The sequence below is a fragment of the Lepisosteus platostomus genome, chromosome 3 (assembly GCF_059453375.1).
Source record: "Lepisosteus platostomus isolate fLepPlt1 chromosome 3, fLepPlt1.hap1, whole genome shotgun sequence".
In the NCBI taxonomy this organism is placed as follows: Eukaryota; Metazoa; Chordata; class Actinopteri; order Semionotiformes; family Lepisosteidae; genus Lepisosteus; species Lepisosteus platostomus.
The window spans coordinates 12,030,228-12,042,970 of record NC_142613.1 but is presented as its reverse complement, the minus strand read 5'-3'; the positions used below and the strand labels follow the sequence as shown (position 1 = coordinate 12,042,970).

Sequence of the window (12,743 nt, the reverse complement as noted above, 5' to 3'; positions counted from 1 at the left end):
TCCCACAGTAACCACAATCCTGAGATCCCTTAATCTCTCAATCACTATCAAGTACCAGGAGCTCCTAATTTTTTACAACATTAGCTGTTGTTATACATTTTTAAAAACAGAGGATGTGGGTCTTAATTACTTTGTGACATTACAGAAATTGCAGAAAATATAATACATAAATAAAGTAATTTTTGGGCACCTCTGATAGATGGAAATCATGGTGTTGTGTCAAGAGGACTTTGTTCCGACAAAAAAAGATGCAGAGGGATGTTACCAAATGAGGAGGGAATCAGCAGCTTGCATCATGTTAACTCTGTTGAGTTCCACACTTTTTTGTTTTTTTACCCCTCCTCTCTAATTAATATTCACCTGTTGTTGCTAAATATAAGAAGGGCTTCATTTCATAACCCTGCTCATTTCTGGAAGTCCCTTGTTACAATCTAAGGTTAAGATTCTGTGGTACTGTATCTTTACCTTCAAAAAATGAAGGCGCTGGAACTTTTCCCTACCTTCATTCTTCTTTATTTAGCTAGTAAGTATGAATATTTTCTCGTTTATTAAAAAGTGTATGAATTTGGAAATAAAGTGATCTAGCAAGAAAACAATTTAAAGTGGGATTTTCAAAGCATTTTCTTGTGTTGTTTTTGGTTAGTATTAACAATTAGAACTTTTAATGCTTTTGAGGTGTTGAAGAAATTAAATAAAGAAAAGCTGATATTCAATTTAAATATTACATATTTTCTTCATATTTAAAATATATTTACTGTATATTTACATATAAAATAACATTTTTCTATTTTTAACTGTCATTTTTTAACATTTTTAAAAATAATGTTTTCTAAACTAGATAAAAATCTTTTGAACATTTTTAACTATGGTTTGTAGGCAGAGTTACACTTTTTTCAATTTAAAGTTAAGTCCAGTGTTCAGGAGCAGCACAACATTTCTACATCGCAGCTCGAGGGTCTTGGATTTGATTCTAGGCCTTAGTGTCTTTCTATGTGTTCCCACTGTGTTTGTGTTTTTTTGGAGGGGTAATCTAGTTTCCTGTTGTCTCCCGGAGACGAGCTCATAGAGTCTGTCTGCTCATGGAGGAAGGGAGCTGGTCCACTAATCTGCACTGTCAGAAGTGGCTCTAGGTTTAGATTAAATTTTAGCAAGCGCTCTGTGATACAGTGCCATTCATTTTTCTTCTCCTTTGAACTCTTCTGGGCAGTAATAAGATTTTTTTCCTTTATTTCAGGCCAGTTCATTGGCTCATCAGATACCTTCAGTAAGTAACATCAATTTGCTCATTTCATTCCCTTATTCAACTCTTTAAATTATACAGATGCTTTGCTTTTCCTCAAGATGATGGCAATGTGGACTTTAGTTATTCCAGGTTGAAGTCACTACAGTACTTGCTGTAGTGTGTAGCGTGTAATGTTAATTATATCACTCAAAAGCAAAAGGTGTTACCAAGACTTTGACAATCTCCCAGGTTTTAAGAGCATATAAGGGTATGATTCCTCCTCTGCTCAGAAGCAATTAATTATCTGCTATCAGTAAAGTTTTTCAGACGTGTCTTCCTATGCACCTGCCAACATTCCATCATACTGATTAAACACCTCAAAGCAAACCAGCCTATAGAGTTTTCTAATGATAAACACAACCAAAGTCCATAGGCTACCTATAGTAACTTCCATTTCAGGAGCAAAGTAAACTGACAAGAAAAAAAACGATAGGCTGTCACATCCTGGATGCAAAACCACCCAAACTATCCATCAAGTACTGAATCACAATACAAACTACATCCATTTTCTTCCACTGCCTAAATTACTTTCCTCCTTAATCATAAATTCATCACAAGAGGATATAGGAGCTACAGTAAAAAAAAACATTTACAGAGCCTTACTTTAAAATCAAGCTTTGAAGCATACACTGCTTTATGTGTAACTAACAGGTATCAGACTTTGAAAGAATGTTGAAATGGTAGTAGTTTTATTGATATATTAAATACTGTAATTCTAAAGAATTCAAATATGGTTGCCAATCATTTCTTGTGCTTTTGTCTCAGTACATTATCATCAAGCAGTATTGTTAATAAAACTACTATCATTTCACTATTCTGTCTCTTTCAAAGTCTGATACCTGTTAGTTACAAATAAAACAAAAAGTACACAACTCACAACTTGATTTTAAAGTAAGGCTCTACAAAGAAGGCACAACAGTACCTTTACTTCCCCACACAGTTGAATAAATTTGGTTTATCTTGAACTGCCCTTACCACATTCTACAGGTGCGCTATTGAGAGTGTGCTCAAGTGTGGTATTACAGTGTAGTTTAGCAGCAGCTCGTTTTCTGATTGGAAGGTGTTAAGGGGAGTGTAACGGAGCAGTTCTTTCAGACCCTATGAGGACGACATAATCCCAGGAAAAGTGAAGAAAAACGGGGAAAGATCATGCAGGATATGTGGATAAAAACAGGGGGCGTGGCCTTGGTGCACTGGTGTTCGGGGGAGGTCTGGCCGAGGCAAACAATCTGGGAGAAAATCCAAAAGGGAATCCAAACGAAAGCTAAAGTCCAAAACCGGGTGGTCCATCCAAGACTGACGATTAAAAACTGGAACCGGTGGGAGACAGGAACAGAGACTAAAACCTTAACGGGACCAGACGCTTCCAGGTCCCGAACTCGCACGATACGGAGATCAAAGCAGAGCCCCCAAATAACTTGAGCGGCGGGCATTTAAGTTGAACTGAAAGGGGGTTAGAACAGGGAGCAGGTGCGGGTGATGAGTGGAAAACAAGGAAGGGCTGGAGCGTCCTTAAGAGGAGGGGTCTACGAACGTGACATGGAGTGATTAGGTCAGCCCACTCCATTAATGGAATACAGCTTCCTCTATTCCAGATATTTTTAAAACTCGGTTTCTCAGGAAGCCTAGAAGTATCGCTAAGGATACCAGTCATCCTGGTTTCCCATTTTTCTCTCCCCTTTTCTTCTGGTAAGTGTTATAGGAGCATACAGGTACTAACTACCAGATTCAGAGACAGTTTCTTCCCTCAACCTTTAAGATTACTGAACTCTATCCCTAGCATTGGCTCACGCTGTTGTTTTAAGTTATATGTTATTTAACTTGTTGCTGCTGCTGTTCTGTGTTTATGGGTTTTTTTGTGTGTGCGCGTTTCCTTAATGTCTTTGTGTTGGAGCATTCATGCAAATAAGCATTTCAAAGAACTTGTGCATATGACAATAAACTGAACTGAACTAATGTTAATAAAAGTGTGTAACATTTTACAGTGAAGTATTTACTCTATATTGAGTACAGTTTGGAACAGGGATATCACCTTCTGGAATATTCGTTAATAATCCTATGTGTTTAATCACCATGTGATTTCTAGCTGGTATGTAATAATTCCATCTGCTTGTATTGAGGGTAATAATACATCATATTTCCAAAAAACAGACTTGACTGTGTGCATTAACATCATTATGAAATATAATGTGTATGAACAACCTGTTCATGTTGCACTACAGTACATACAGTAGCACACTAAACATTGACAGTTCAATCTGTTCCCCAGCCATAAGAACAAAGGCGCATTTCTATTGTAGTATGAAATGACCTGACTCTCATTCTTTTTCCAATGGCAGATGGCACAAGTCTCAGACTGGTGAATGGAGCCAACAACTGCTCTGGGCGAGTGGAGGTATTTTATGCAGGCCAGTGGGGGACAGTATGTGATGATGGCTGGGGAGTACCTGAAGCCCGGGTTGTGTGCAGGGAGATAGGCTGTGGGGCTCCCTTAGCTGCAACTAGTCAAGCTCAGTTTGGAGAAGGCTCCGGTATCATCCTTTTAGATGATGTGGCTTGTGCCGGAACTGAAACATCTCTTCTAAACTGCCCTTCAAGTGCCCGAGGATATCACAACTGTGACCATTCTGAAGATGCTGGTGTCATTTGTTCAGGTAATATGAACTACTCATTTCATCATCACTGTTGATGTATTTTTATTTTTTTTAGATCAAGTTATAGTTCTCTGCATAATTGTAAGGGGAATGTGTAGGAAACACTGCCCTTTAAATTAATAGAAATACTAAAGACTTAAAGAAATAAATCCTTTTTAAAACTCACCTTGTCACTCCGTAACCTCTTTAAGAAACATAAGGACACTTCAGAACAAGTTGTGTGGCAGCTACTGATGCCTCACGGGCTATATGATTGATCTTCTGATGTGTTTTTAAAAGATCATTATACCAAGCTAAATGGAAATCAAAGCTTAACTGTGAACATTTTGTTTTGTTCTTACATGTGACATCCAACTGACAACTATCTGCAGTGCTATATGATCCTGGATATAGTAAGTATGCATTATTCACAGCTAGACTGACACAAGCAAAATTGTTACATACAGTAAAACAAATATTATATCAATCCAACTACTGCATTTTCTTTGAATGTGTCTTTGTCCTTGGCAATTGTAGTTGCAGAAATATTCAGTCTAAATTAAAATTTGTGCAGTTCATTGCCAGTATGTGTTCATCTGAAATGGAAAGCTGATTGAAAAGTCTGTGCACTCATGTTTTGATAACATTTTAATGACCTAGAAATATCTTACACTCATTTAAATAATACATTATAACACTGTTTTCACTTGGTGATATGATTTGATCTGCATGCTGTATATACTGTACTCATTGATTTCCATAATCCTATTGTAAATGTTACATACTTGTTGTACCAACAACAAGTTAACAAAAGTTTCCTTTTTAATTCCAAATGAAGTACACACATTTTTCAAAGTGAATATTTTTAATCAGAATTAAATATACAGGTGAAAGTAGGTAAATGTCAACAGAAACCATATTTTATTACTAAAAAACTAGCCCTGAAAACCTGCCACCATTAAATGCAGACTAAATTGCTTAGCTTTATGTCTGTCAGTCTGGTGCTAAATGATACTTTATCTGTGCCCTCTGTTACCCAAGTTTCTGCCTACCTCCCTTCCACCACCTAATGGTCTCTGTGAGAATATCTGTTTATTCGCTTATTATTCTTTTCCTTCAGCAAGAGCACTGTGCCTGACCATCTTACACTAGGCTTCTGTTTCTCATTTTCTTTATCTTGTCTTATCTGTTACTTATTTGCACCATCATATTTCCATTTTCTCTACTTAAAAAAGGAAGCTTCAGTCAGTAACTACTTTTTAATGAAAGGAATTACAGAAGGTCACTTTCTTTGTTAACGGATATCCCCCAAAGATCTGCAATGTTTTTACTAATGTAATGAATATGGTATATTTGCAAGTTATTCTAACATTCAATCTCCCTCGCATGTAAAAGTGTTGAGCTTGATCATTACAGACTTGAATAAATAAAAGTCTATTTGAAAAATCTATTTGGACTGTGTGTGTGTTGATTTAGCACCAGCTGTCAGTCTTGTTCCATTCACTTTACATACCACTGATTTATGCTCAAATGAGAATATTCTAATTAGAAATAATCATCTCTTCCACAGTAAGTCAGTCATAAAGATGTTTTTGATTCCTATTACTAGCTCTTCACAATGAATCTTAGTAGCTGTGAACTAGGAAGCTGATTACAGAATGTTAATGGGTAATGATTCTTAATTACTGTTTTTATTTAGCTAAATTGAGATTTTATTCCACACCACTCCTTTCCCTGACTCCCCTTCCTCTTTCACTGGCAGATGGGTCCCGTGTCCAACTGGCAAACGGAAACAGCAACTGTTCAGGGAGAGTGGAGGTGCATCACGCAGGCCAGTGGGGCACAGTGTGCCATCTTGACTGGAGCATTGATGATGCAGAAGTGGTATGTAAAGAGCTCGGCTGTGGCAACGCTCTGTCTCCAACAGGGAGAGCTTGGTTTGGGGCAGGCAGCGGCCCCATCTGGCTCAGTGCTGTCATGTGTGCTGGAACTGAGCCCTCTCTGTTGGCCTGCAATTCTGGAGGCCTTGGTGGCCATAGCTGCACTCACAATGAAGACGCTGGCGTCATCTGTTCAGGTAAGAACACCTGTTTGATTTTAGGAAATATTTGAATTTTTAAAATCAAAATATTGATTAACAATCATTTTTCTTTCCCAGGTAAGAACGCCCCCAGTTCCTTCCGTAAGTAATTGGAAACTCCTTTATGTTATTTAATGAATGTCCATTTTACAAGGCAGTAGAACATAAAAAAAAATTGCGCTTTCAAACCCTATGTCTTATCAAAGGCTTTAAACAGAGCTTAGCCTAGCAATGTCATAGAGTACTTATTGAAAAGATTCTTTGATTCTATGCAGACTTGAATAATGAATGAAATCCACTATATCTGTTAACATTCTTTCAATGGTACTTACTTTTCATTTGAATCCTTTAGTGGGAAAATCTATAGATCTTATTTTGTTCCTAAATTGATTTCCCCTAACTACATTTTGACTATTTTGTCTTATTGAAGGCCTTAAAACGTGATTGATTTAAAATGTTATACTGTAGAGATGGGTCAGCAATGAGAAAAGAGTTCTGTATTTCAATCAAGTAATTATGTTCTTAGTTTCATATCTTTATACTAATGTGCCAGATTGCACAGGTATAGTTCACATGCTAAGTACATTATACATATAAATGGAAGAAATTCCAACTTTGTTTTCTTAGTACATGTCTAAAAATGTCTTCAAAAGGCTTTGCTGTCAATACTCAACTTACAGTAAATGTTTTTCTCATATACAGTTTGCTTACTGGGGATTTTACTCCATGTGAAGTGACAAAGGTGTATGAGGATGTACATGATCAAGATGATCACCATCCAATATAGCCAAGATGAAATGTCAATTGAAATCAAAAGTGGAATTAAGTCATTATTCAGATAATCTTAATTCAGATAATTGTTGTAATGTTCAAAAGCTGATAGAACTAAGGTCGGCTGGAACTGAAGGGCATAGTGCACATAGAATGGCACTTTGAAATTATAACCAAGTGAACTATATGTAGTAGGTGCTTTGAGATGTGTTTCTGGAAATGTATAGGTTATTTACTGTACACCTCTAAATTTTAAAAAGCCTGTCTCAAACCCGTGCTTTTTTTCACATACTGTGCAGTTTACAGTGTCTTTAAAAAACATAAAGATCCTTATATTCTTAGTTGGCGAAAGTAATGGTGCAGCACATCACATACAGTATAGATCTTAATGATTGCATTTATTCTGCAGTGTATATCTTCATTTATTCGGGCCTTGGAATGCTTTACTTGTAGCAGTCAGTGACCCATCAATTTTGCCAGGACTCTTACTTGTTTCATCTTGTTTTCTAGAAATGCCAATGCTCACACTCTCAGACGGGCCGGACAGGTGCTCCGGGAGAGTGGAGGTACAGCTTGGTGGATACTGGGGGACGGTGTGCAGTAGCCTGTGGGACATGAAGGATGCTGAGGTTGTCTGCAGGCAGCTTGGATGTGGTAGTGCCCTGTTTGCCCCATTGTGGTCAGCCTACGGTGAAGGAACTGGCCCTATACTCATGAATAACGTTGTTTGCACTGGGACTGAGGATGTTCTGCTAAAATGCAGACACCTTGGTCCTGGACTCAACTACTGTGACCATCGTCATGATGCCAGTGTGGCATGTTCAGGTAGATAATGGGATTTTAATACTTTAAATATGTTGAAAAATGACAAAGGAATAACATCAAAGTGTGTTGGGGAAAGCTCTATGGTCTCTTTTTTTTTTTACCAGCATTAGTTTCAAAAGGTTAGCTTTACTTCAAAGCTTCAATGGGAAGGTTATAAATTAAAGTTGTAAAGGGAGAATGTGAATACGTGCCATCTATAATTAATGGTATGTTAATTATATTGTCATGGATATTAATATATACAGTAAAAGAAGGAAATGATAACAAAGTTGTAAAATTCATCTAAAACCAGATTTCTTTTCCATTGTTTTTTTTTTTTTGCAGGGCCTTCTGATACCTCAGACACCTATAGTAAGTAAGCAATGAAGTTGATTAGAGCACAGATCAACATACTAGTGGAATAAACATCCAGGAATGCATTTGTTAAGTTCATATTACATTTTGCGTGAATTTCGTATTAATCTAAATTATTTATGTGGCTTAAAATTTATGTTTATTTGCATTGACAGATTTTTATCGTCCTAAAGGAACCTAATGTATTTCACATATAGGACGGGATAACTTCATTCTCCGTTGAAGGGTAGCACTGTTCTGAGCAACAAGTGACAGTTGTTCACTTTGAATTAATGGGGAAATTTAGGGAGGCTAGACTGTGCCAGACAACAATGGAATGTATCCAGAACATTGGGGTTATCCCTGCACTTGTGACCCTTCCTACAGCACAGTGCTGATAGTGTAGTTTCACCTTAAACCCTGTGCTTCCAAGATAGAAATGAGTCACTACCTGATGATGGAAAGTCAAGTGGTAACAGTGCCACCCAGAGGTGTATCTGGATGCCTGTGTCTTGTCAATGTATTCATACAGTATACAGTACTGTACCTGATCTGAAATGCATAAAAGTGTATCAAATTCCATTATCTATTCCACTGTACCTGTTTGACTCTTACATTTCATTTGTTTGACATGTCATTATAGTAAATGAATTCTAATTTATAATCATGTTTTTAATCATGCAATTTTAGTTTTAAATATTTTATTTAGCAATTAATGGTTTTTTAATTAAACATGCAGATTCCCACATTTTACAGGATGATTTTTATGTCTGGTTTAATTATAAATCTTTATATTTTTCAATAGAATATAAATAGGTTATATACATACTGTATGCAATGTTTATTTATATTATGTAAAATAATTCAGCTCAACCTACAGAATCTAGAACAAGTGAACTGATTAGTTTAGCAAGCTTCCAGTTGTTCCTTTAAAAGTAACATACAGTGCTTTGCAAAAATATTGCCCCTCTACTACAAAACTACTGCTTTCTGATGAATTACAAGTAATTTACAGTATAAGTATATTTCTTTTCATAATTTATTTTCTAAAACAGACTATCTGGCCTGTAGTCATTGTAGCTGACTTAGCTAGGATATGAATAAGGCCAGGTGTGGGGCCCCAGATATTTTTAAATAAGTAGATGTACAGTTCAATCAGTTATTTATTTATATGTCTGGTATTTGTTTTCAAGTCAGAAAGATTGCAATTTTAGCACATACTGTACAGTAATTAGCATGTTTTATGTTTTATTGAAAGTAAGGTAAGATACATTGACACACTGTCATTACTTTTCATATCTGTTCATTAAAAATTGGTCATGTTTTGTTGAGATTAGATTTTAAAGTTTAATGTTTGTGAAATATTGCCAACTTCTGCACTTACAGACTCGAGAGTAAGACTTTTTTTTTTCCATTTGAAGCCCATGTTCAAAATTGTAGCACATCCCTCATTTATTTACAAAATAGTTTTAGACTTGATCCAGCGAAATTGATTCATGTATTCACATCTTCAAGGCTACACTATCGCAAGTCCTTGTTGGTTGGAGTTCCCTGCCACACAACAGCTCCTGTGTGTTCAAAATAGTATAGAGTTTGTATTTTAACAAGGTTGAAAAAGTATATCATTCAATTTTTGTGTTTCCTTAGTTGGTAGTCAGTAAAACAATAAATTGAAGGATCCTGCTGCATAGGAAGCAGCCATTAAATTACCTGGAAATAATTGAAAGATTATCTCGTGGTTAAATCGTATTATTTTTTAAAAACCTGACTTTTTAATAATTCAAATTTTAGTCTAGCTGTTTTGTTTTTGTTGTTTGTTTTATTTCTAATAAGATGTGATTTGGATTATTGCATTTTATTTTGGGTTAAGAGCATTGAGATTACTCTAAATGAAAGGCTTTACATTAAAATATAATATATTATTAAATGGCTGACAAGGTACCTGCACACATCTTTCATACATGCATTGGACTTGCGATCCCAAAGATCATATATTTTATAGGAATTTATTCAGATATCAGATTGACTTTATCCAATTTATAATCTTTCTGTTGAAAGCGAATAAATAGGAAATGACACTGAACACTGATCTATAGAAACCATTTTTGTTTTCAAATTAAATATCAGTACACTAAATACAAAGAAAAAAACAGACCCATCCAGAGCTTTTACTGAAAGTAAAAAAAGGAAAATTCTAAGTTCTGTCAGGCAGTGTCATTTCTATGAACTGATAAGGCCCAAACAGGTTTCTGTGTCTTGGTCAACTTACAACATTGCTTGTTTGCAATGGATGTTAGAAGAACACAATTTTGTAGTATGACCCTAAATGTTAATCAGGCAACTGCTTTACCAGCTTAAATGTGGGTTCCATGCATTCAAATAACTTAATGGAGTATATTTTTTCCCTCAATCCCAGATGGCCCCAGAGTTCGACTCGTCAGTGGGTGGGACAGATGTTCAGGGAGAGTGGAGGTGTATGCCGCACACCAGTGGGGCACAGTGTGTGGTTATGGCTGGGACCTGAAAGATGCTGATGTTGTGTGCCAACAGCTTGGCTGTGGAGCGGCTGTGTCTGCTTCGGAGTGGGCAGAGTTTGGTCCAGGCTTTGGCCTGATAGCACTAGTGGACGTTGGATGTTCAGGGAATGAGTCCTCGTTATTTGACTGCAAATCTGGAGACCTGCAGACATATTTATGTCTTCACTACTTTGATGCTAATGTGGTTTGTGCAGGTAAAGCTTGTATCTAACACGCGGATATTTGAAAGAAACAAATCAGTTTACATTTTACATATTATTTTTCTGTCATTTTCATGGTATGTCTACTCTTATTGGGTTTAGGAAAATAAAATTAAACTGGTCTCACAAAACATACAGTGTAAGGTTCCTTTACTGTGAGACTATAGGCTTTTATCTACAGTATTTATTTGTATGTGTCCCTTTTACCTTTATCCATTTCTAAAATTTTATTTTTGTGAGGGAATGAAAACTAATTCTGCATCCTTTTTATTTTGTCCAGGTCAAAAGACAACAGACAAATACAGTAAGTTAATCTAAATAACTCCTGATCAAAATTAAAAAACAAAAATGTTTAAGAACTGCTTCAGCTATGCAGGGGCAAATATTACCAGTTACCGTATTTGACTACATTTTAAAGACAGTTTTGATCAAATAATGTACAACATTGTCCAACCGGATTAGTTCCTAAGACAAATACCATACTGTACATGCTAATGGTGAGTAATTTCCCATTTTCTTAAAGAAGTAGGTGTTTTCATTCCCACTCTCATTATATTCACAAAACAGATTTGTATAAAAACTCACATACATTAAGAAAAGAAAAAGTAATTTGTTCTTCACCATCTGTTTAACTTGGACTGCAGTTTTATATATTGCTTCCATATCCATTAATATAATAGACAGGTATTTTTTTTAATGTCACTGAACCAAAATGTGGCTCAATCAACAAAGGGATCCACTGAGTTTGTAGACTGAGCTCTATATTGCTGGTTTTAAACATTGACTTTGTATGTAGTTAAATGTTACAGTGATACTCCAGGTACTAGTGCTGAGGGTTGGGGTAACTAGTTCCTAGGTCTTCCATACTCACAACACAGGACCTGCCAGGCTACTAAATGCTTCTACTACAGTATCTGTGAGAGACCCATTCTTTCACCAGCCCTGTAATAACTGTCCTGAAAGGTACTGCAGAGCTTGCAGTGTGTGAAATTTTGAATGGGTCTGATTTTGGGTCAAATTTTGAAAAGAAGCATTGATTGGACTACTTTTCAGCAACTAAAGTCAACATTACATTAAGAAATTTAAGTTTAAATTTAATACAGAAGCTGAATTGTTGTGAACAGAACATTTTCAGCAATTGGAGAATATTTACAATGGAGTTTGTGTGGTTACTGTGGATGAATTCACAGGTCTTCTTACACCGATTACCCAATAGGAAAGAGAAACCACCATTTCATTTAGAAGTTTTGAGTATGTCATTGGAAGGCAGTTCATATGTTATTGAGTTTCAAGAAATTTAATGAATGTATAGTTGAGGCAGGGAACACATTTTCTTACCTTACAACACAAGCCACACCATGCCACTTTGCTTCTCTTCTACTCTAAGTCATCAGTCCACAAACATTTACTACTCATTTGTTAATTAGTAAACACTTTAAATGAGTGACAGGAGATGATTGAAAGATACCTCTATTAAACAATAGTGCTGAGAGGGCACATCCAAAATTCTCCTCTTTGGCTTCCACTTGTTCTCTTGGGTCTGTTCAATGGTAGAGTTGAAGCATAAATGGTGAAGTGGAAGTCTAAAGCCCAATAATGCAATATATCCTATTACTCAAATTAAGATTTTTTCACAAAGTGATCTTCCAAATGAAATGTAACATTGTTTAGAAACAGTCGATGACAATAATTCTTCCTTAACCTTCCTTTCTTGCAGATGGCACTCGTGTCAGATTGGTCAATGGGTCCCACAACTGCTCTGGGAGAGTGGAGGTCTATCATCGTGGCCACTGGGGAACTGTATGCAGCAATTACTGGGACTTAGCCGATGCTAATGTGGTGTGCAGAGAGGTGGGCTGTGGAAGGGCTCTGTCTGCACATTACTTTGCCGACTTTGGAAGAGGTTCTGGTGCAATCGTGTTAGATGATGTGCACTGTGCCGGAACTGAATCATCCCTCTTAAACTGTAGAGCACGAGAAATAGGAAACCACAACTGTGATCATGAACTGGATGCTGGTGTCATCTGTGCAGGTAGAAGAACCCATTCACGGATTTTAAATCGTTAATGTTGTGTCTGTTTT

The 12,743-nt window shown here is 36.4% G+C and overlaps 1 protein-coding gene across 1 annotated transcript; it reads left to right on the top strand.

Annotated features, from left to right (window-relative positions):
* Positions 1–254: 254 nt before the first annotated feature.
* Positions 255–12,743, top strand: LOC148674392 (scavenger receptor cysteine-rich domain-containing protein DMBT1-like). The gene is made up of 11 exons (XM_088627080.1): positions 255–523; positions 1,235–1,264; positions 3,622–3,936; positions 4,308–4,328; positions 5,678–5,992; positions 6,074–6,097; positions 7,277–7,591; positions 7,916–7,942; positions 10,341–10,655; positions 10,942–10,965; positions 12,379–12,743. Exons 1-11 carry the CDS (start codon positions 475–477, stop codon positions 12,726–12,728), a joined length of 1,785 nt encoding a protein of 594 aa, XP_088483206.1. The 5' UTR covers positions 255–474; the 3' UTR covers positions 12,729–12,743.

What these genes read in the sequence shown, in the direction of transcription:
- LOC148674392 (XM_088627080.1), top strand. Translation starts at nt 475, where the DNA reads ATGAAGGCGCTGGAACTTTTCCCTACCTTCATTCTTCTTTATTTAGCT. An exon ending in TGCTGGTGTCATTTGTTCAG is followed by an intron (nt 3,937 to 4,307) that starts GTAATATGAACT and finishes AACTATCTGCAG; the next exon opens with TGCTATATGATCCTGGATAT. An exon ending in GCTATATGATCCTGGATATA is followed by an intron (nt 4,329 to 5,677) that starts GTAAGTATGCAT and finishes TTTCACTGGCAG; the next exon opens with ATGGGTCCCGTGTCCAACTG.